The 21,633-nt window shown below is 47.7% G+C and overlaps 1 protein-coding gene across 2 annotated transcripts in view; it reads right to left on the minus strand.

Annotated features, from left to right (window-relative positions):
* prkcba (protein kinase C, beta a) overlaps positions 1–21,633 on the minus strand; it is a 126,445-nt gene that overhangs the window by 18,627 nt on the left and 86,185 nt on the right. For both annotated transcript variants that reach the window (XM_061223471.1, XM_061223465.1), the window contains exons 10-16: positions 19,725–19,898; positions 16,977–17,068; positions 12,992–13,054; positions 11,711–11,849; positions 9,025–9,105; positions 7,773–7,880; positions 933–1,073 (exon numbers count right to left, since the gene is read on the minus strand). In XM_061223471.1, the coding sequence (XP_061079455.1) occupies positions 933–1,073; positions 7,773–7,880; positions 9,025–9,105; positions 11,711–11,849; positions 12,992–13,054; positions 16,977–17,068; positions 19,725–19,898 (798 nt within the window). The remainder of the gene's footprint in view (positions 1–932; positions 1,074–7,772; positions 7,881–9,024; positions 9,106–11,710; positions 11,850–12,991; positions 13,055–16,976; positions 17,069–19,724; positions 19,899–21,633) is intronic.

Here is a 21,633-nt window from a genome sequence, read left to right on the forward strand (position 1 = left end):
TAGCTGCCGTCATACTTTCTCGTTCTGACGCAGGACATGAGTGGGTGGATCGCCATGGGCAAGCGGCAAAGCACCATGACTCCCTAACATCCTACGTTTGCAGCACAAGACACGGACTTTCACAAGACTTTAAAATCTCTTTCTCAAGCTCCATTTCATTGTGCTATACGTCAATGTGAACATAGATTACTGACGTCCGCCCTTTCATATTAGTAAGCCTGACAATTCGAAGCATATCTGAGCCCAAAAACGTAAAGATGGAGATCCCAGGGGGGCAGAGCCCAGCTGCACTCAAAGTCACCATACTTACCTGTGACATCACACCAGCTGCTAGAGAGTGTGAGGGGCAGGGAGGAGGGTTGAGAGGGAAGGGTTTGGGTGAGGTAGAGGGGAAAGGATATGAGTGGGGTAGAAGAGGGTTTTTTTTGGTTCTGATGGAGAAAGACATTTGTCAGTTAAAAGGATTGGGTGTGGTAGAGAGCTGGAAGGGTTTTTGGGTCTTGGTGCTGAGAGACACAGAGGCATCTAGTTCTTCACTAGCCAGCAAGTGAAACATGCCCTCAACTGGATAGAACCGCCTAAATCCGGGGAGGGAAATTGCTGATCCAGGTCACAGTTGGTTTAACAAATCACAGGAGGGTAGGCAATATTTCAAATAAGAAAACGAACACAGTGACCACCAAACTTTTTCCATAGCCAGCTAATAGAAAAGTATCAGCTTGACAGGAGTTTTTCTTTTACCAGAGTGAATACCTCCAACCGTAAATACTAAATATACTCTTATGCACTCAGTGAGCAGTACTAAAAATGTCCTTTCCTCAAACAGACATTGCGCTATAGAGGCTCAGGTTTGTAAGGGAGAGATGGAGGGGTTTGGTCTGAGGGAAGGGGGGGGATGGATTCCTTGGGGGGAGTGGGGGCAGTAGACTTACGGATTTTGGTTTGAAAGGTGGCTGAACCTCCTTGTTCTCCAGCTTCTCCCAGTCCATGTAGCGGAAGAAGGCGTGTTCCTTGATGTCACGCTCCCCCTCTGGTCCGCAGCCCAGACGCTTCCCGGGGTGCTTGGTCATCAACTGGAACAACGAGAGAGGTCAAAGGTTATGGTGTGCCTCATATCAATTGAATGTGCCACCCATTTGCTACCCACTCCTAAGAAGCTAAATTTTCCCCTTCCCCTTAGTAGATACTACCAAAGGCAATAGTCACCATGACCGTTCACAAGGAAGTATGAATGAGCCAACCGAGTCAACATCATCGGCGGGATGATCTGAAACATTAGATACTCTCCATTCTTTTACATGAACTGAGAAGCTTGTGTGAGTGTTTGATACGATATGTGAATGAAGTTGTATTCGTAACTGTGGGGTGAGATTAAGAAAGAGAGAAGCTTCGCGTCTCAACCGATTTATTTACAGCGAAAACAACACGTTTTCGGGAGTTGAGGGGCGGTTTTTGGATCAAATTCACTCAGCACTGCCAAGATCAATATCAATGTGCAAAAACTACAAAAACAAAAATAAAAAAGACCGACACACACCATATGTGCCAACAGAAGATAATCCCTCGGGCTGAATATTTCAAAGACGATCCACACAGAAGCGTATATACGCTACTGGCTGGCTACCCCTGACATTTCATACCTTTCATGTCAGGAGATAGGGGGAGATGTGGCCAACAGATGATGTTCTCGCAAGGCGGCGGCGCTTGGACTGCCAATGAGCTAGCGCTCGCTACGGAAACGGCGCGGCGGTGGAAACCCGGCTCTCGGCTCGCTCAGCCGAGGACGGCTTCTGTTTGGCATCAACAGCTGCAAGCGCACTCTAAATACCACTAAACACAAAGAGCCACGGCTCTAATTAATGGAAAGCACAATAGGACGGCAATAATTAGAAAATGGAAGTTTTCAGAACTCGACGATGAAGGGAGGAGCTGGAGGGGGCGGCTCCCCCGGGGCCTCGCTGTGGGGCGGGAAAGTGGGGGCTGCTGGGAATGAGCGTTGGCGGGCGAGGGGTCCGGGCACGGCGAGCGGTTATGTTTTGATACAGTACCTACCAAACACAAACTGAAACTAAAAGAAAAGGGCTCTGGAAAGCTCTTAGTCTCCCTCATCATTCCCCGGGCTACAACTTAATGAAATCAGACCGTGCGTCTATTTAATCGCCTTCTCCAGCACTCCTGGCTTTTTTCTTATTTAATGAAGACACCGTGGGCCATAGCTTTTCATTTCCACTGAGTGAGTGAGCGAGAGGGAAATGCGAGCTCTCTCTTGGTTTGGCTGACAGAGTCCCAGCGTGAGAGCGCGGTGCTCTCCTTCCGAAGGGCTGATGACAGGCGAGTCCTCACTCCTGCAAAGAAACCCTGCGTCCACTCCACACGCATTACAAATGCTCCCTGATTGGCTATGCCCACCAAGCCCCTGAACGGGAAGAGATTTCCTTGAAATACCCAGAGCCATTTAGCTGAAAGTTTGGGAGCACCTTGAAATCTGACGGAAAGCGTTATAAACCCGCTCCCCCCATTTCGGTTTCCCCCAGGCCTGACTGTTCAGCCTCAGATTAAAACATAAAAAAGGCTAAAGAGTGCCACATGACAACTCCCTGCTGTCTCACTCCCCACAGACCCACCCTGTGATTTCAGATTAAAATAATCACAATTGTGAATTCAGAAATGATACAAATGATTTATTAAGAAAAAGTGGTAAAGTTGTTCCTTCACATGTCCATGTCCCTGAAACTGTAGCATAGACAATATATCTGTGTAAGAATGCACCAGCCTTCAAGCATAAAGACATAAGCATAAGGCTTTCATGCTGAAGGCATTTCAGTGTACCCAGAACCGAACACCATCCCTTCCTGTCCCCATGTCCTCCACCTTGCTTATGAAGTCTACACGGCTGCTGTCCGCTAACATTTTTTAATTGGCTCAATCAGCCATTTGGCCTTATCTGGAATCAGCATTCTGCGAGTCCGTGGCTGAAGAATACAAGCAGGCTGCTGGGAGCCGCTGTTCAACAGCATATTGATCACAAGCTCCCGGCAGCAACTCCAGATCTACAGGCAAGCACTGCTGCTGTCCACCATACACACATAATCGAATGCACTCACACATGCATGTGCACACACACACACACATGTCCACTGTTTACCATACACACATAATCAAATGCACTCACGCATGCATGTGCACACACACACACACACACACTTCCACTGTTTACCATACACACATAATGAAATCCACTCACGCGTGCATGTGCACACACACACACACTCATACAAACACACTTCTGCTGTCTACCATACACACATAATATACACTCAAATGCACTCACACATGCATGTGCACACTCGTACACAAATGTTGCACACATACACTTCCACTGCTAACCATACACACATAATGCGCTCACACACACAAATGCGCGCGCGCACACACACACACACACATGCACACACACATCCACCATGCACACACGATTACTCAAATGCATTCACACACATGCTCAGACACAGACACTCAAGACTCACACACTCAGACTCACAGACCCACACACACATACACTCACAGACCCACACACACACACACACACACACACACATACTCACAGACACACACACACACACACTCACAGACCCACACACACTCACGCACGCGCACTCACGCGCACTCACGCGCACTCTCACGCACTCTCACGCACTCATATCTGACCGGTCTCACTGAACAGGGCCAGCGCAGCTCAGGCTCCTGTCACACAGCGGAGGTGCCTCAGCGGTACACACTCACTCACTCTCTCACGCACTCTCACGCACTCTCACGCACTCTCACGCACTCTCACGCACTCTCACGCACTCTCACACACTCTCACACACTCTCACACACTCTCACACACTCTCACACACTCTCACACACTCTCACACACTCTCACACACTCTCACACACTCTCACACACTCATATCTGACCGGTCTCACTGAACAGGGCCAGCGCAGCTCAGGCTCCTGTCACACAGCGGAGGTGCCTCAGCGGCACTCTCACACTCACACTCACACTCACACTCACACTCACACTCACACTCACACTCACACTCACACTCACACTCACACTCACACTCACACTCACACTCACACACTCACACACTCACACACTCACACACTCACACACTCACACACTCACACACTCACAGACACTGACCCACACACAGACACACACACACACTGATACACACACACTGACAGACCCACTCACACTCACACACTCTCACACACTCGTCTGACCGGTCTCACTGAACAGGGCCAGCGCAGCTCAGGCTCCTGTCACACAGCGGAGGTGCCTCAGCGCTACACACAGCGCCGGGGCGTGATCTGGCAGCGCGCGAGTGGCAGGGCCACCACAGTACGGGCATGAATGATTCATCCGCCCGCGCCGAGCCGTGCGCGCTGCCACATGGTGCCCCTCTCCGCAGGGGCGGCTCATTAGCCATGCAGCCCAGCGCGTTCCACAACTGCCTCCACGAGCCCGGGCTCCCGCCGTTCTTTATTTATTTACCCGGCGAAATCTGTTGTTTACATTCACGGCGCATGAAGGTGACACTCAAAATGATTCATACCGCTTCCTCCCCTAATTGATTTATTTATTTCATTCCCGCCCGTGAATAATGAGGCTCCGGTCTGTGTCCAGCGCGAGGCGCGCTTTGATCCGTGCGGCACCTTCCTGGAGCTTCCGGCGGGAAGGATAATGGCCTTCCTTCGACGGAGGGTCCCTGGGCTTGTTTAAAACTGACCCGGTGGTGGGCTGTAGGCCTCGTGGCAGGCAAAACCGTGACAGCCCACATACCAAACGGCTAAACAAAACGCAGTCGCTACAACACACATCCGTATCGGATGAAAAAATCAATTTGCAAAGAGACTCACTGGGTTCACTTGTATCAAAAAAAATGGGAAAGGACTCATTTTATATTTGATGGTATTCCATGTTTCTTGGAGTTCCGAGCTCTCCAGATGGTATTTAGGAAGCGCTGCTCTTAACTTACATGCTTTTCCAATCTGGTTTAAACATGTACCGTTCATTAAGTATTCGCAAGCTATTTCCAGGTTGTTGAGGATGGGCTATGGGGATCTGAGAATTTCACAATGTTCCCATCCCTGTTCCCCTCCATCCATATTTCCTATTGGCTGAATACATCTCCTTCACAACAATGAACAGTGCAGACAGGAGGACAAGAAGTGTCCAAGCAGGGCGAAAAGAAATCTTTTGTCCGCTGGAAATCATATATTACCACGCTGCATTTTCATCAAGGTAGTCAAACGAAAAAAAGAAATTGCATTAAAATTCAGGCCGCAAGACAGTCGATTCATTATTTAATGCTTGCATTAGCAGGAATCTATTAGAGTACGGGACCCAGGGACCTTTCAATCATTCTTTTCCGTCCTACTGTGCATTCCACGGGTGAAACCTTTCTCCCGCATGCACAAACCGCACCAGAAGAACTCCTTTCACTGAGATCAGCAAAACGGGACACTCGAAGAAACTTCAGGCTATATACATTCTATAAAGCCACCACTGAACACATGCAGTATACTCATTCAGTAGCTTGTGCAAGGGCAGCAACACAATACATTTATTACATTTATTTTTTAGATATTCTGCTGCAGTAGCCTATCCACTTAGAGGTTTGACATGTGTGTTCAGAGATGCTGTTCTACATACCACTGTAATGCGTGATTATTTGTATTACTGTCACCTTCCTGTCAGCCTCGGCCAGGTCTGGCCCTTCTCCTCTGACTTCTCATTTTCTGCCTGCAGAGCTGCTGCTCACTGGATGTTTTTTTGAGTTTCTGAGATACTCAAACCACCCTGCCTGGCATCATTACAAGGTCATTTATAGTTGATCACTTTTCTTTCCCATTCTGACATTTGGTCAGAAAAACAGCTGAACCTCTTGACCACAGCTGCATGCATTTATGCATTCAGCAGCTGTGACATGACTGGCTGATTAAATATTTGCATTAACAAGCTGGTGTACAGGTCTAACTAATAAAGTGCTCACTGAGCATATGTGCATATGTTCATATGGTTACCTGCTCCAACTGTGCAAAGAATATTCTCTTAGGAGGACAACTAAGCATCTATTTATACCTTTATACCTCAGCGCTTGTACGGTGACCTACACTGACTCCAGTATGGGCCCCAGACTCTGCATGGAACACGTTTGGATTAATACGCCTATGCTAATATATTAGCGCCAACTCCAGTATTAACCTTCAGTGGCTCTCAAAAAATGGGGTGAAAACAGTGTGAAAAACGATGTACACTCCACCAGCAAACCCTGAGGTACGACACAAAGCGAGCCAAGATGACTTCAGACAACCTGGGAATTTCATAAATAAGTTTCATTAAAAATAATGGAGATCTCAATCATGACTGAAGTTTGGTCTCCTAAGAGTTTCTCTTGCTTGGGCTTTTAAAAGTTCTAAGCTGTAAGACTGCTGAAACATTTTAATTATGATCCCGCCGTCCCCAGCACCAACCAAAAGGTTGGTGGTTCAAGCCCTGGTGTAGCCACGGTAAGATTCACACGGCTGTTGGGCCCTTGAGCACAGCTCCAGGTTGGATTGTCCCCTGCTTAGTCTAATCAAATGTAAGTCGCTTTGGATTAAAGTGTCTGTAAAAGACTAAAAAAATATTATTATTACTATTATTATAATTATTATCATCATCATCATTATCATTATTATCATTATTATTTCACAAATGAAACAGAGATCGCTCATCCTGCATTCTGTATGAGAGCCTCTCCTGCTTCAAATAGGGCGATCAGCCTCCCTCGGTGGGGGTGTGGAGATTTTGCGAAGAACAGCCCTTTAATAAGAATTAATGCGCGCCCAACCGGTCTACCTGCTGACAATGAAATCTGACGCTTCATTGGGTAACTGAGACAAGGCAGCACAGACCAAATGGAAAAAGGCAGACTTTGATGTGAATATTAATGAGGGCGGTGAGGGGTTATGGTATTTACAAGGCAGCTTGCAGTGGCTCTCCAAGGCGGCTGCTGGAAAATGATTCATGAGCTTATGTTTCTAGAATAGTAACAATAATTTACCACATTTAAACAAACCTCAGCTCTTTGAGCTCTGTATGCAGTCTGAGATTGCGAATTGAGCGTTGTCAATTAGGCAACTTTCGTAAACATGCCAAATAAAAGTAGGGAAGAAAAAAAAAGAAAAGAAAAAAAAAAGAGACCCTTCTCTGTATTTCAGATCGTACTGAACTCATCTCATGCAGCTGCGAGACAAGTCTCTCGCGGTACGCTGAACCATGTCTGGACAGCCCTCCGCCTAATTTGATTTAAATTGATAGACGACTCGAATGAGCTGAAGTCAGTTAGAGTGTGATTGTTTGTCACGCAGTGTGAAATGGCGGGAGGAGGCTGTCGCGGAGGTTGTAACGGGGTTCTGCGGGGATGCGAGGGATCGTCGGACGTGCATGCGTACACTCTCAGACAAAGTGACAGCGGAGGCACATTTTTGTTCTTCAAGGATCAAATTTCCCAAACGTACCCTGAAAGTAGAGTAATGTTCACTCTGGGTACAAGCGAGTACGTTTTCCAACCTCAAAGGGTACAGATGAATGATAGACTTGCTGGCTCAGGGAACAAATGTATGTACCTATAGGACGCCGCCTCAGCGACCAGCATTTGTACCTTTTTAGGCACTTTTGTTAAGTGTATGTTCCAGAGATTGCAGTATCTGCGGAGCCACCGGGGTCAGTCACCTACCCCCTTGCAGATGGCCACGGCCTCCTTGGACATGGCTTTGTGGTAGGACACGTGGTGCTCCATGATGGACTGGAACAGCTCGTCCTCATCCTCTCCATCGAAGGGGGGCTGTGAGGGACAGGGAGGGGCACTTGCGTCAATAAGACCACCAGGCCAAAGATCACCACACCGAATCTGCCTCTGTCCCCTTTTGGGCCTTTCATAATAAGTTGAAAGACCCGCATTCTCTGTTGAGAAGTCTTCAAATATGTATTGCAGCAAACAAACAAACGAATGTGTTTCGGCAGCAAGCCTTCGTCAAGGGCCCAATAGCGGCTTCATCAAGGACCGAATGCAGATGAAGGCTTACTGCCGAAACGTCTGTTGTTTGTTACAATAAATATTTGAAGACTTCAAGAGAGAGCGCAGGTTTTTTCATTTATTACATTAAGCTATAGTACCTCACATGCACATTGACTATTGAAATCTGAGCCTCTTCCTTGCACTTTGCGTTGGGCCCTGGACAGCACACAAGCCAAGCCAGCCCAGGAGTCACAGCCCAGTCCAGGAAGGCCACAGTGTCTGGTGGCTTTCAGTTCATTTCATGGCCAGCAATTCATTTATGATCTTGACCAGATAAATAAACCTCATAACACACAAGGTCTTAATGGACTGCTTGTTGAAAGGAAGCCACAAATACCTGCAGACACTGTGGGAGTTCTCACCCTTGATGTAGCTCCTAGCAGGTTCTCTCTATCATTATTTCTTAAAAGATAACAACAACAGCCTCAACCCCATGGCTAAACCCCTATAATCCTCTTCACCTCAGTTACTGTACTATGAAGAAGAAACGCGAGTAAACCTTCAGAACACTTACCATGAGACCACAATATCAGGGTTTTTGCCTTTGGAATTTATTCTACCAAAGATTTCTTAGAATGATTTAGTTACTACACAGGTCAAATAAAGTTCAGCGCCGACTAGGAAGTAATTCACAAAAGGCCTGTCAGTGTTACTTACACAGCCAAAAACCTACCCACTTAATATACTTGACCTACATGCATAAACGCTTCACTTTTTGACTAATGCAATGCATTAAAAATAGTTTAGTATATAGATGTCTATCAATCTTCTATAAATGAATGAGAACAGTTATTCTTGCCCTTTGAGATTTAGTGCTTGGGAATAAATCCGTGTCGCCAGGATCAGCTAAGGTTTCTCAATTAGGGAGGAAGCCATTTTCCCTCAGTTATGGCTCAGCTGTACGTCTTACCTCTCCCGCCAGCATCTCGTACAGCAGGACCCCAAAAGCCCACCAGTCCACAGATTTGCCATATGGCTGGTAGGCAATGATCTGGAGGAAACAGGAAAATTGTGTTAATGCTGATGCTTTCAATAGGGTCCAGCAGATGTTCTCCATAGTGGTTGCGCGGCTTTGGTGTGGAACAAAAATCATCGGCACTCGCATGAAAAACAGAAAGTTGTAATTACTGTGTCCACATTTGACCCTATTGCGTTATGAGGCAGTTCTAAAGTTTGTATTGTTACGTGCAGTACACCACATTACAGCAACAGCTTCTCCAAGGTTCAGTGAACACAGTGTGTATGTGATCCATATGTGAGAGTATGGAAGAAGTAGACACGTACAGCCGTGAATTGTATGCACATGAACACGTGTGTGTGTGTGTGTGTGTGTACAGTACGTGTGTCTGTTTGTTAGCGTGGCCGCAGCGTGGGACGTTAGCCTGGAGTGGGATGGCGAAAAGCGGTTTGTTCTACGTGCGGTTTGGCCTGGTCTATGGTGCGGCTGTACTGCAGTACTCCTCTGAGGCTGCCGTTACCCTTCAAGTGTGTAGCCGAGTGTATCCGCAGGCAGTCTGTGACGCATGCTAATCGCTGCAGAAAACCCAGGAAAAATTGATTGTAATGAATGTACTTCATTATTGTGGATTTTTTCTATTTTTGACCTCGGGGAATCGGCATGCAACCACGTTCCCAATACCAATTATCAGGAGTGTCTGCGCAGAATGTAATGGCAGCCTTACAGTACGTGCAGAGGCACAAGTGCTCTACGTGGCCTCCATCTTACAGAACCGCATCACACAAAGTAACAGCATACATTAGTACTACGAATGCATAGTGAGTATTTTAGCCCGTTTAATATTTACACAGAATAAATGTTGTCTGCGTGCGTGTTTGGGTGTGTGTGTGTGTGTGCGTGCGCGTGTGTGTGTGTGTGTGCGTGTGTGTGTGTGTGTGTGTGTGAGCATGTGCACACAACTCTGTACATGTGTGCGTGATTCAAATCACTCGGCCCCTCATTCTGGAGCTGAGACCTCAGGCGACACCATCTGTCGTTCTGTCGACCAAAAACGTGTGATATCTAATTGACTTAATTACAGAAGTGCTGGTCCTGCCCCACGTCTAAGCCCCCTTCCCCCTGTCCGACAGCATGGCCCCCCTGGACCCCGCACCCCACACCCCAAACACAGGCCGTGCCCCACCACTAACAACTTTTAGCGTTATTAAAATTAACAAATAGTACATCTTCCACACCAAATTCCAGCTACCACTTAACAGGTAATGTAAATGCAAACCTGCGGTAAGTGCACTAGCTATTCAACTCTGTCGACACCACACAAATATGCACACTGTGGCCACTGCCAGCATGAAGTGCCTGTATAAATTGGGAGGCAAATGCATTTGAGTGAGTGGGTGGGAACGTATATGTGAGTTGTCTGGGGAGGGTGCCTATGGATCCCGGGGTCAGAGGTCACTGGTATGTCATGGGGATTGATGCAGGTTAAGAAAAAAAATGCCAATAAAATACGAGGATACTACTTCAGCATTAGAAAAATATTCTATTAATAGTTGCTTCCTTTGCATTTCAGACTGCATTAATTTTTTAACTAAGTTTGCGCCTGCATATCTCTTCTTTTCACATGTATACTAACATGACTTCAGGTGTTTTACTTGTACGTTACATGGAAGGGAGACATGGTAAAATTTACTACCCCCAATGCTGTCTTTGGGATGACACTTTAAACTGAGGTCCTGACTCACTGTTGTTATTAAACATCCCATGGCACTTTTCTCAGAGTAGGAGGTTCCCCAGTGTCCCAGCTAAATTCCCAAACGGCTTGATTAACTCAGCCACCTAATCATCCCCAGTTGAATTAGCTCGATGATTTCCTCCCTCGGAACTTATGCCAATGTGTGGTGAGGGCTCTGGTGCAAAACGTCATATAAAAAAAGCAATTTATTTATATTTATGTATTAGATATAGATTTTTTTTTTCCTCAAATAAATGTAACTATTTTATTGAATCCGATAACAACATTTTGATAAAGTTGGTTGTGGGTTTTAGCAGCATTTCCCTTTGCTGTTTCAGTGTGTCTCTATGTGCACATCCTATAGCACACATTAATAATACAGCCATGGGTTACTGTATGTAGGCCACTCATACTCACCAACAGTGACAGCTCTGCCTGTACTCTACAAGGCTCCTTTAAAATGTTAATGAGTGCCAGGGAGTGGCATCTGCGCTGCCATAATAGTAACAATACAGAGATAACACACACACCCACACACACACACACTATCAGACACAGACAGACACATAAACACACACAATAAGACACAGACAGACTCACACATGCCCATACACGTCACTTAACACACACAGGTATGCACATACATACGGTATGTGCAGGAGGGCATGTGCACACACACATGCACGGACACACACACGGACACAGGCGTGCACACACACATGCACACACATACGCACACACACACACACATATACGGGCACACACGCAGGCACACACACAAGTGCGCACACACACAGGCACACATACCACACACCACGCACACACAGACTCACACACACGCACACACAGGCGCACACACACCACACACGCACACACACAGACACAGAAGATGCAGGTGTCCCTCACCTCAGGGGCGATGTAATCAGGTGTGCCACAGAAGGTCTTTGTGGTCACGCCATCCCACATGTTCTCCTTGCACATGCCAAAGTCAGCGATTTTGATGTGTCCCTCCGAGTCCAGCATCACATTATCCAGCTTCAGGTCCCTGTGGCAAAGAGCACGCTTTTAGTGATTCCACTTTGTACCCAACATCGTGCGGTGGAGAAGAAAGGGCTGTGTGGAAAATCCTTATTAAATCAGAGGCTGTGAATCTGTGTGCCTGTTTCCCCGCTCTAACCAGGGTGCCGAGCGCAGCGGAGTGGGCTTGGGAAAAAGGAGAAAAGATGACCAAAGCGTGTCTCTTTTGTAACAGCCGTAGCAAACAGGATTTCAGGTGTGTGACTCACTCCTATGCAGCTAGGTGCTTGGAATGATAGTCAGCCATGCTTCACCAAGATAGAGCAGCACTAGTTTCTTGGATATGATGCATAGAGAAGTGAAATGGATCTTTCAGAGTAAGAGTAAGGAGTCAATTTGAGTCAATATTACAATTTGACTAAATTGACGAATTGACTACATTACATTATTGGTATTTGGCAGACGCTCTTATCCAGAGCGACGTACAGTTGATTAGGCTAAGCAGGAGACAATCCTCCCCTGGAGCAATGCAGGGTTAAGGGCCTTGCTCAAGGGCCCAACGGCTGTGCGGATCTTATTGTGGCTAGCCCGGGATTAGAACCACTGACCTTGCGTGTCCCAGTCATTTTACCTTAACCACTACGCTACAGGCCGCCCTAAATTGAGGGAAAAGTTCATTTTGATTTCAGTTCGTCTTTAACGGGAACAAGTTGAATTCCTTTGTTTCTGAAAGCTTTGCTTAGCATTCTTTTGCATAGGGATGCCCATAAGAGAGCAAGGCAAGGCCAAGCCCTTTTTAGTCAGATAACACGATTAAAATCCACATCCGAACCCGTAGCAGATTCGCAGCACTGAATGTCTGAGAGAGAGGGCAGGGCCAGCGAGGGGCAGCGGGTTCGAGGCCGCCGGAAGACGGCGTCCTTCTCTCCCGTGGAACATCTGCCACGGCGAGGCGGTATGAGCGTCGCCCGGTGCCAGCGCCCGTCTGCGGCGTGGGGAACGGCGCTGACAGCGACACGGCTTCCCGAGACCGTCCCCGCGGTGGCCATGTGTCATCCTGACAGAGACACGGCCGCCCCACTGCCCCTCAGCTGGCACTGCCCGTCTGTCAGCGCCCGGCACAGCACCTGGCCCGCTGACGTGTCACCGCCGCAGAGCCTGGGGACTTACCGGTATACGATGCCCTTCGAGTGCAGGAAGAACAGGCCGATGGCGATCTCCGCAGCGTAGAACCTGCAAGCACAAATCAAAACGCCGTTTTTGAGAGGAAGACTGCAAAGTACTCTGAAGTAATAATGATAAATAATTTGTTATTGAGACGGCCTCAATGGCTAGCTCGATAACAAAAGCAAAGCAAGGAACAGTCCCCCTGGAGCAATGCGGGGTTAAGGGCCTTGCTCAAGGGCCCAACAGCTGCGCGGATCTTATTGTGGCCTTCCAGGTTCCAGTCAAGCACCTTAGCCACTAGGCTACATGCTGCCCCTCAACACAACACAACTCATGCTGCCTTGCAACACAACACAACTCATGCTGCCGCTCAACACACTTCACACAACTCAAACACACACTACACGACTAAACCCCAGAGCAGCACTATACAGACAAGTAGCCGGCAAATTAAGCCAGGTTATACTGTACAGACCATTTTACATGAGCAAGGTATAATAAAAAAACTGTTCCTGGTGCCGCATAGCAGGCTTGCTGGTGTACCGGTGATGTAGATGGGCCAGGCCCCTATGGTGACATTCCCATTGTTCCGCCGTTGCTGTGAAGGCAGAATCCCAATGGGAAGCGTGTTCTGACTAGACAACCCAGAATGCAACATTAAGCGTGTCTGCTGGGGCTGGCGAGCGGGCGTGGTCCAGGACAAAGGGTTTGAGCGCCCGAATCACAGGCCTCAGTTTCCACCGCGTTCGGCACAACACAATCACCGGCCGGCCTTCTCCACTGCTCTACTTTATCTGGGAGGAAAGCAGTTGGGAGAAAAAAATAGGAATTCACACGCTAATGAGGTGAAGGGAAATGACTGCTTTGGTAAACGGTCATTTTCAACCAAAGCGCTTTACAATGAATGCCTCTCATTCACCCATTCACATGCACATGACAATGAGCGAGAGGCTGCAATGGAAGGCACCAATAAGCTTGTTGGGAGCAATTGGGGGTCTTGCTCAGGGACACTTCGACACACCCAGGGTGGGGGATCGAACCGGCAACTCTCCGACTGCCAGATGACCGCTCATACCTCCTGAGCTAATGGAGCTTATCGGTCTCTACAGCTTCCAGAGACCTTCGCTGTGACCTGACAAGAGGCCTTCACCGATAAAGAGGAGCATGGACCACTGCAGACAGCCAGGCGTGGCTCGCCGGAGCTTTCCTGTCCTTTCCCAGGACCACACTACTTCACATTATTTAGCATTCCACTCAGGGAGCCGGCTCCAAAAGAAATGCCGGAAACATAATAATAGATGGAGAAATTATTTATTGCCTTCAGGGCACAGAGCATTACAACACTTCTCATCTTCTGGACCGCTGCCATTGGATTTTATCATGCAAATACTCCTTAAACTGTAAATAAAGACAGGGTATCTGGGACATAATACACAAAACGCCTTTCCCTAGCAACCCCCTATGACTTAAGCCTGCAGTGCTTACACAAACACATATCTTCACATACAAATGCATACACCACACACGGGCGCACGTACATCTGCAGGTATAAAACACACACACACACACACACACACACACACACACACACACACACACACACACAGACAGACAGACAGACAGACAGACAGACAGACGCCAATTGACAGCAAAAGCAATGTGAATGGACATGAGATTACAGACACACACAGATACTGTAAGGTATTCACACAGAAACACAGGTAAGCCAAATGCTAAACCTTACACACCTGCGCAATTACCAGCACACTACTCAGCAATACCCTCAAATAATGAAACATCCGAGGAAGACAAACAGACCATGTACTGTAATGTCTGACCTTCATAGCACTGATAATAAACTTTAATTTTTACACACATTTAAATAAAAATGAGCACAGTGCAAGACTCCGTTAGTGGAGCAATGGTAATGCCAATAAGGATGGAAAAAGATATATAGAAGAGACATGGCACTTTGATAAAAATGTGAGCTCTGTGTTTGTGGAGGGAAAACATCCACTGTTGTGTTGTAGAACAGAGGGAAAGGTCACTGCAGTCACCGCGGAGCAGGATGTCCACTGATAATATCAACAGGAAGCGTCAGATCCAGCTTCCTGCCGCCTGCGCGCCCTCCACCCACCTCCACTGCAGCCACTCCGACCACGAGAGCAAAACGCCATTTCGTGCGAATGCAAAATGAACGGCTTCAAATATGACCACAGCAGGGCGGTGACCCAATACAAATTGCACTCCTCTCTTGATTCCGGAAGAAACGGTTTATTTCTGTGGTAAGAATCTGGGGTAAAAACCCTGGGAAGTAAAGACTTTGTGGTGGAAGAAGCGGTGACGTGCACAGGTGTCCCCAACGGATGCGGTTCGTGCTGCTCCACTGTTGACATCGCAGCACAGTCTCCTAGAGAGGCCAGGCCCTGTCTGCCTCGCCAGAAACCTCGTTGTGACAAGGCTGTCTGGCTCCGTGGCAGAGCCTTAAACCAGCTCTGAGCACGGAGGTCCAGTGAGACAAGTCAGTACCTATTAATTTAGCTGACACTTTTTTTTCCCCAAAGCAACTTCGTTGATTAGACTAAGCAAGGAACAATCCCCCCCCGGAGCAATGTGAGGTTAAGGGCATTCCTCAAGGTACCTGTGCAGATCTTATCAACCTTGCAGGTCCCCGTCATGTACCTTAGCCATTATGCAACAGTCCTATGAAGATGCTGTTCTCTTTTTCTCCCTATTTCAGGGACAGGGATAGGAATAGATTGATGCCATCTTACAAACATCAAAAGAATGGGTCCTACAGCCCACAGAGTGACTAGGTTTCCCTGGGAGTCCACCGATGTGCCAAGACAGCTAGCCTTTCCAAATCAGTCTAGATGAGGCACAAACATGAACAGTGTATCAACTTGGAAGCAATGAGCTCATCAGGCTAAATCGGATAATTCAAAATCAGTTCAAGCATCAAGTAAATAGAAATAATACTGTTCAAACCACAGTTCAAGTAAACCCATACGCACATGATTTCCATATTTTGGAAGTGTATTGACATTCATGTGCAGTACAATCAAGTAGCACATGAACTGTACCGCAATGTTCTCACCACCATTTTGATTACTCGCATTTCACCAGATCGTACTGTACTGTCTGTGAAACTTCCAGGAAGAACAGCAGTAATACGGCAGACCACACAAAGGCAATATTTCACAACACGTGATGTCAGCCTGCCAACGGGGTTGTACAGGGTTGGAAAAGTGAAGAATAAATGGAAACTGGAACTTTCTTATTCATGCTAGTCTTTGCAGAGTAACAACCTGTCTAGCAGCAAAACGAAATGTAAATGCCTAAGTTCACTGGCACTTTCGTAGGATATGAAAGGCAGCCAGGACATTTACAATCACTCACTTTTCAGAAAAGTGGAGGAAATTGAAAATTAAAAAAGGAAAAATCACAATAAAATGAAAATACATCTTGTAATGTCAAGTTCAACTCCTGGAGACGTCTAGGGGGGATTTTATTAGCGTCTCGACAGAGTATTCAGATTAGGAGAGTGCAGCTCAAAATAGCAAGGAAGAATCTGTGTACTCTCACAGGGCTGTATGTATGGCTGGTGTACTCTCACAGGGCTGTATGTATGGCTGGTGTACTCTCACAGGGTTGTATGTATGGCTGGTGTACTCTCATAGGGCTGTATGTATGGCTGGTGTACTCTCACAGGGCTGTATGTATGGCTGGTGTACTCTCACAGGGCTGTATGTATGGCTGGTGTACTCTCACAGGGCTGTATGTATGGCTGGTGTACTCTCATAGGGCTGTATGTATGGCTGGTGTACTCTCACAGGGCTGTATGTATGGCTGGTGTACTCTCACAGGGCTGTATGTATGGCTGGTGTACTCTCATAGGGCTGTATGTATGGCTGGTGTACTCTCATAGGGCTATGTGCTCAGCCTGCCCCCTACTTCTTGAATAGTATAAAGAGGGTATAATACTTACACAGCGTGTGGCTCCTTGAACTTGCCAACCTGCTGGATCTGGTACATGAGGTCTCCTCCGTTGATATACTCCATCACAAAGTAAAGACGGTCCTGCAAGACAACGGGCAACACTGTCAGGGTTCTGTGCAGTAGACAGCAGAACCCAGCCATGTCTTAACCACACACAAGGGAGGAATGCATGTGGTGACTCATCACTCAAATTGCAAGGCACCAGAATTTCACATTTCGAAAACCTGAGAAGTCACTATTCACTATTACTATCTGCCTGAGAGCCAGTGTAGGACTACTACAGAACAGGGACCAAATAAGATGTGAGCTAAAACATCCCTTTAACACACAAACAGGGGGGATGAGATGACAGAGCAGAATTATATTACTTGGTGACAAATGCCCGTAACAGGCAGCTTCTTTGTTCCCTGGCTGCGTGCCTGCGTAGTCAGCAGTTGTGGTGCATCATGGGACTGTGTCTGACTGTCGGGCACCCTGTCTGCTGCCAGGAGAAGGCAGGGGAGCATGAGCAGCCAGGGGGGGGGGGGCACAGTGCCCTGTGCCTGGCCATCCCACCTACTCCCAGCCAGGCCTGGATGTGAGCAGGCGGATGGGCTCCTTCTCCGAGCCACCAGCACTCCCCGCTCTCATTTACTCTGGGTCCTTTTCTGGTGATTAAGCCACTAATTTAGTAGAATTTAGAAGCAACTGCTAAATGTAAACGGTTCAATGTGTTCCAACATTAATGAAGTGTGTGCACAATGTCAGCGAGCTAATGTAAAGCTATCCAGTCCAAATGCACCACCCTTCTCCCCATCCCACCTCCCTAGTACGGACTCCCCCACCTCCCTTATCGGCATGCCCTCTCCAGCTTTTCCACTCTTCCCTTCAGCAAAACCACACCCTCAATTGTGACAAGCTGCTGTCAGCCCGTCACAAACCGGAGAAAGCCGGAAACATTGGGGCAGGGATATTTCAGCACACTGCGCATAGCTTGAAGTTTCTTAATTGCTTTTTTTCCCGAGCCGCGCCGATAAGTCTGCTTCTTGGCTCTAATTGGAATTCCTCTGGTTTCATAAGTGTTGGTCAGGGGATTTAAAGCAAGAGAGGGATTACACTCCTAAAGACCCTGAGCGCCTGGAGGAAAACCTCTGCTGTGGTCTGAGGCGGCCCGTGCCCAATGCCAGTCAGTGTGTGTGTGAGGATGTCCCCACAATGTCTCTGTGTGTGAGGATGTCTCCACAATGTCTGCGTATGTGAGAGAGGATGTCCTCACAATATCTGTGTGTGTGGATGTTCCCACAATGTCTGTGTGTGTGAGAATGTCCCCACAATGTCAGTGTGTGTGTGTGTGTGTGTGTGAGGATGTCTCCACAATGTCTGTGTATGTGAGAGAGGATGTCCCCACAATATCAGTGTGTGTGAAGATGTCCCCACAATTTCTGTTTGTGTGTGAGAATGTCCCCACAATGTCAGTGTGTGTGTGTGTGTGAGGATGTCTCCACAATGTCTGTGTGTGTGTAAGGATGTCCCCACAAAGTCAGTGTGTGTGTGAGGATGCCCCCCCACCCTACTGTCAATGTGTGTGCGTGTGTCAGGATGTCCCCACACCAACAGTGAGTGTCAGGACGTCCCCACACCAACAGTGAGTGTCAGGACATCCCCACACCGACAGTGTGTGTCAGGACATCCCCACACCGACAGTGTGTGCGCGGCTGCTTTGTCCAGTGAGGACCCTTGTATGACAGGCCAGGGAACTGCAGCATGTCATGATGGGTAGAGCTGCAGGAAGAGAGAAGGGAGGGTCTCTTCACAGCACCTCCAATGACAGGATGCTTTCAACATACGGATGCATTTTACACCGGGTTATTTTATGCTGACGGCTGGTCTGTCTCCTCAGAAAGGCTGAGGTGTGCATTTTTGAGAGATTTTTGTTCAAGGACCAGAATTCTCAACCTTTCTCCATTTCCAACTGTCACAGTTTTATTTATGTGTCACAAGATGATGTGTCAACTTAAAAACGAAACAAAATGCTGTTTTCTTCACAGCAATGACGAGGAATGACTTTTCTTTTCTTCGGTAACACCTTTCTCTCTCCCTGCCTTGGCTCTCCCCCTCTTCCGCTAAGATGAGCGTCTCCCTGTGCTGCGGCTCGCCCTCAGGCCCAGAGCCCCCTCGCTCCGCTTCACGCACGCCCCTGCGTCCCGTCCCTCGCCTGTTCGCCGTGTCCCAGATAAATAAGAAAAGCGAGCGTAAACGAGCTAGCGCTGCCGTCCTCATGTCAGACATGGGGCGCTGACCCATCGCATGCTTTTAACGCATTGCGTATTTATAGCCGCTGGCACGTAGGGCCGTTTGTAGGATTCACGTGGGCACGCGAGCGGCCAGCCGTGCTCAGTTCAGAGGGTTGGCGTGGAGAAGAGGGGGCGGGGCATCTTACAGCGCATCTCCTCCGCCGGCTCCTCCCCTCACACCAGCAGCCTATCAGAGAAGGCAGATATTCTGTGGTAGCTGCACAGGGAAATGCGCAGCTGAATCCATGGCGATGTGAGCCTCAAAAGTGTACCCCGCCTTCTGTTCCTCTTGGATGGTTCAATTGTACCAGGCAAGATCAATCGAGCACAGACACGTGTTTGAATCCAAAACAGTGACGTATTTGACCCAGGTCTGGTATTGACAGCGATGTGTAAGTGTGAATGGTGGGGCAAGGAGGACCCAGGAGCGGACAGAAAGGCTGTGGCAGTGGGTCGGGTCGTACCATAGTCTGGAAACAAGAGTGAAGAGCTGTGAGGAAGGGGGGCTTTCCCGACAACGCGAGCACCCTCTTTTCCACCATGGTGCACTCCACGTCGTCATCCTGGATCACCACATCCTTCTTCAGGATCTTGATGGCATACAGCTCCTCAGTGCCCTTCCTCTCCGCCAGCATCACCTGGGTAAGGACGGAGGGAGAGAGAGTTACGAACACAGCCACACCAGTCAGGGGTATTATAAGGAGAAACCTGTTAAACCTGTCAATTCAATTTTATTTCCATAGCACTTCCAGACCTGAGAATAATATGGTTCTAACTGACATTTTTGACAAAAATCTGTTCACGAATGTGTCATAAATAGCTCAGCGATCATTTTATTAGGTATACCTGTACACCAGCTTGTTAATGCAAATATGTAACCAGCCAATCAAGTGGCAGCAACTAAATGCATAAATGCATGCAGATGTGGTCAAGAGGTTCAGCTGTTTTTCCAAATGTCAGAATAGGGAAGGAATGTGACCTAAGTGACTTTGACCGTGGAATATGGAGAGAGATTAGTCTCAATATTATTCACAAATGCATGTAATATGATCCACAAATAAGAGACGTATTACAAATGTGTTTTATATATCCACACACAAATATCTCCCAACTTGTGTCTTGTGACTTGTACAAATAATCCAGTCTCAAAAGTAAAATTGGTTTGTGAAGTGTAGAATCTGCATTTGGGAATCACATGTGCATTCAGTGCAGTGAGTTTGTAAGTTTGAGACTTTCCTTCTGCAGTTCCTGTGCAATCTACACACAAATAGCTATCTCATGTGTGTGTTTAATGTGTGTGTCTAAAATTGACAGTTTGTTAGCTGACGTGACCAGCTGGTTAGGTCAGCAAATGCTGGGAGTAATGTTAAATTTGATCAGAAGCTCAAAGCTGAGCAGGCTATGCGTTTCTTTCATTCATAGCTAGCCAGCTAGTTTAGATAGCTATGAACAAAATATGCATTTGCTTGGAGCCCATTCACTTTGGTATCTTTGAAGCTCAATATCTCAAAATCTCTCAGAAAGCAGATTGAACCTTACAATTCCAAGGTCACAACTTTTTACAGAAGACTGTGGCAAAGAGGCTATACAGAGTACACATCAGTGTACAGAACCCTGCACAGGGTTTGGTGAGGTGTGTGTGTGTGCAGGCAGGCACAGGGAGAGGGGTGTGTGTGTGAGTGCAGGCAGGCACAGGGAGAGGGGTGTGTGTGTGTGCAGGCAGGCACAGGGAGAGGGGTGTGTGTGTGTGTGTGTGTGTGTGTGTGTGTGTGTGTGTGTGTGTGCAGGCAGGCACAGGAAAAGGGGTGTGTGCAGGCTAGCACAGGCAGAGGTGTGTGCGTGAATGGAGTGAGGTGAAAAGGTTAAAGCAGACAGATCGTCTTTACAGATGGGAAATCTACTCAGTGGAACAGAAGAGACACACAGACCTAAAAAGGTTGTTGAGAGCCCCAGGCAGGTCTGAGCAGACATGACTCACAGGTGACCCACAGAGCTCAGAACTAGGCCAGAGCAGAGCTCCTCTTCCCATCAACCGCATTAAAACATCCACCACACACCACACATCATGCACACAGCATGCACACACAGACACGGACACGCGCACACACCGCACACGCACATGCACGCCCACGATTTTGCAAGCTTCTGGGTCCCTGGCCACTGAATGATAAATAACATTTGAAAAAGCATCTTGACAAATCCTTGGATAAGCCCAAAATTGTACGTACATACTGCAATGACTAACCGTCTTTTCACTGGAGCACTATCAGTTTGAAACATCATATAAAGGCTGAATATAGCTTTGCCAGTGACGCTAGCATGACAAAACAAAGCGGTGTCTGTCAAGCTACACTTGCTGAGTGCAGCCAGGGC

This window comes from Conger conger, chromosome 2 (assembly GCF_963514075.1).
Source record: "Conger conger chromosome 2, fConCon1.1, whole genome shotgun sequence".
NCBI lineage: Eukaryota > Metazoa > Chordata > Actinopteri > Anguilliformes > Congridae > Conger > Conger conger.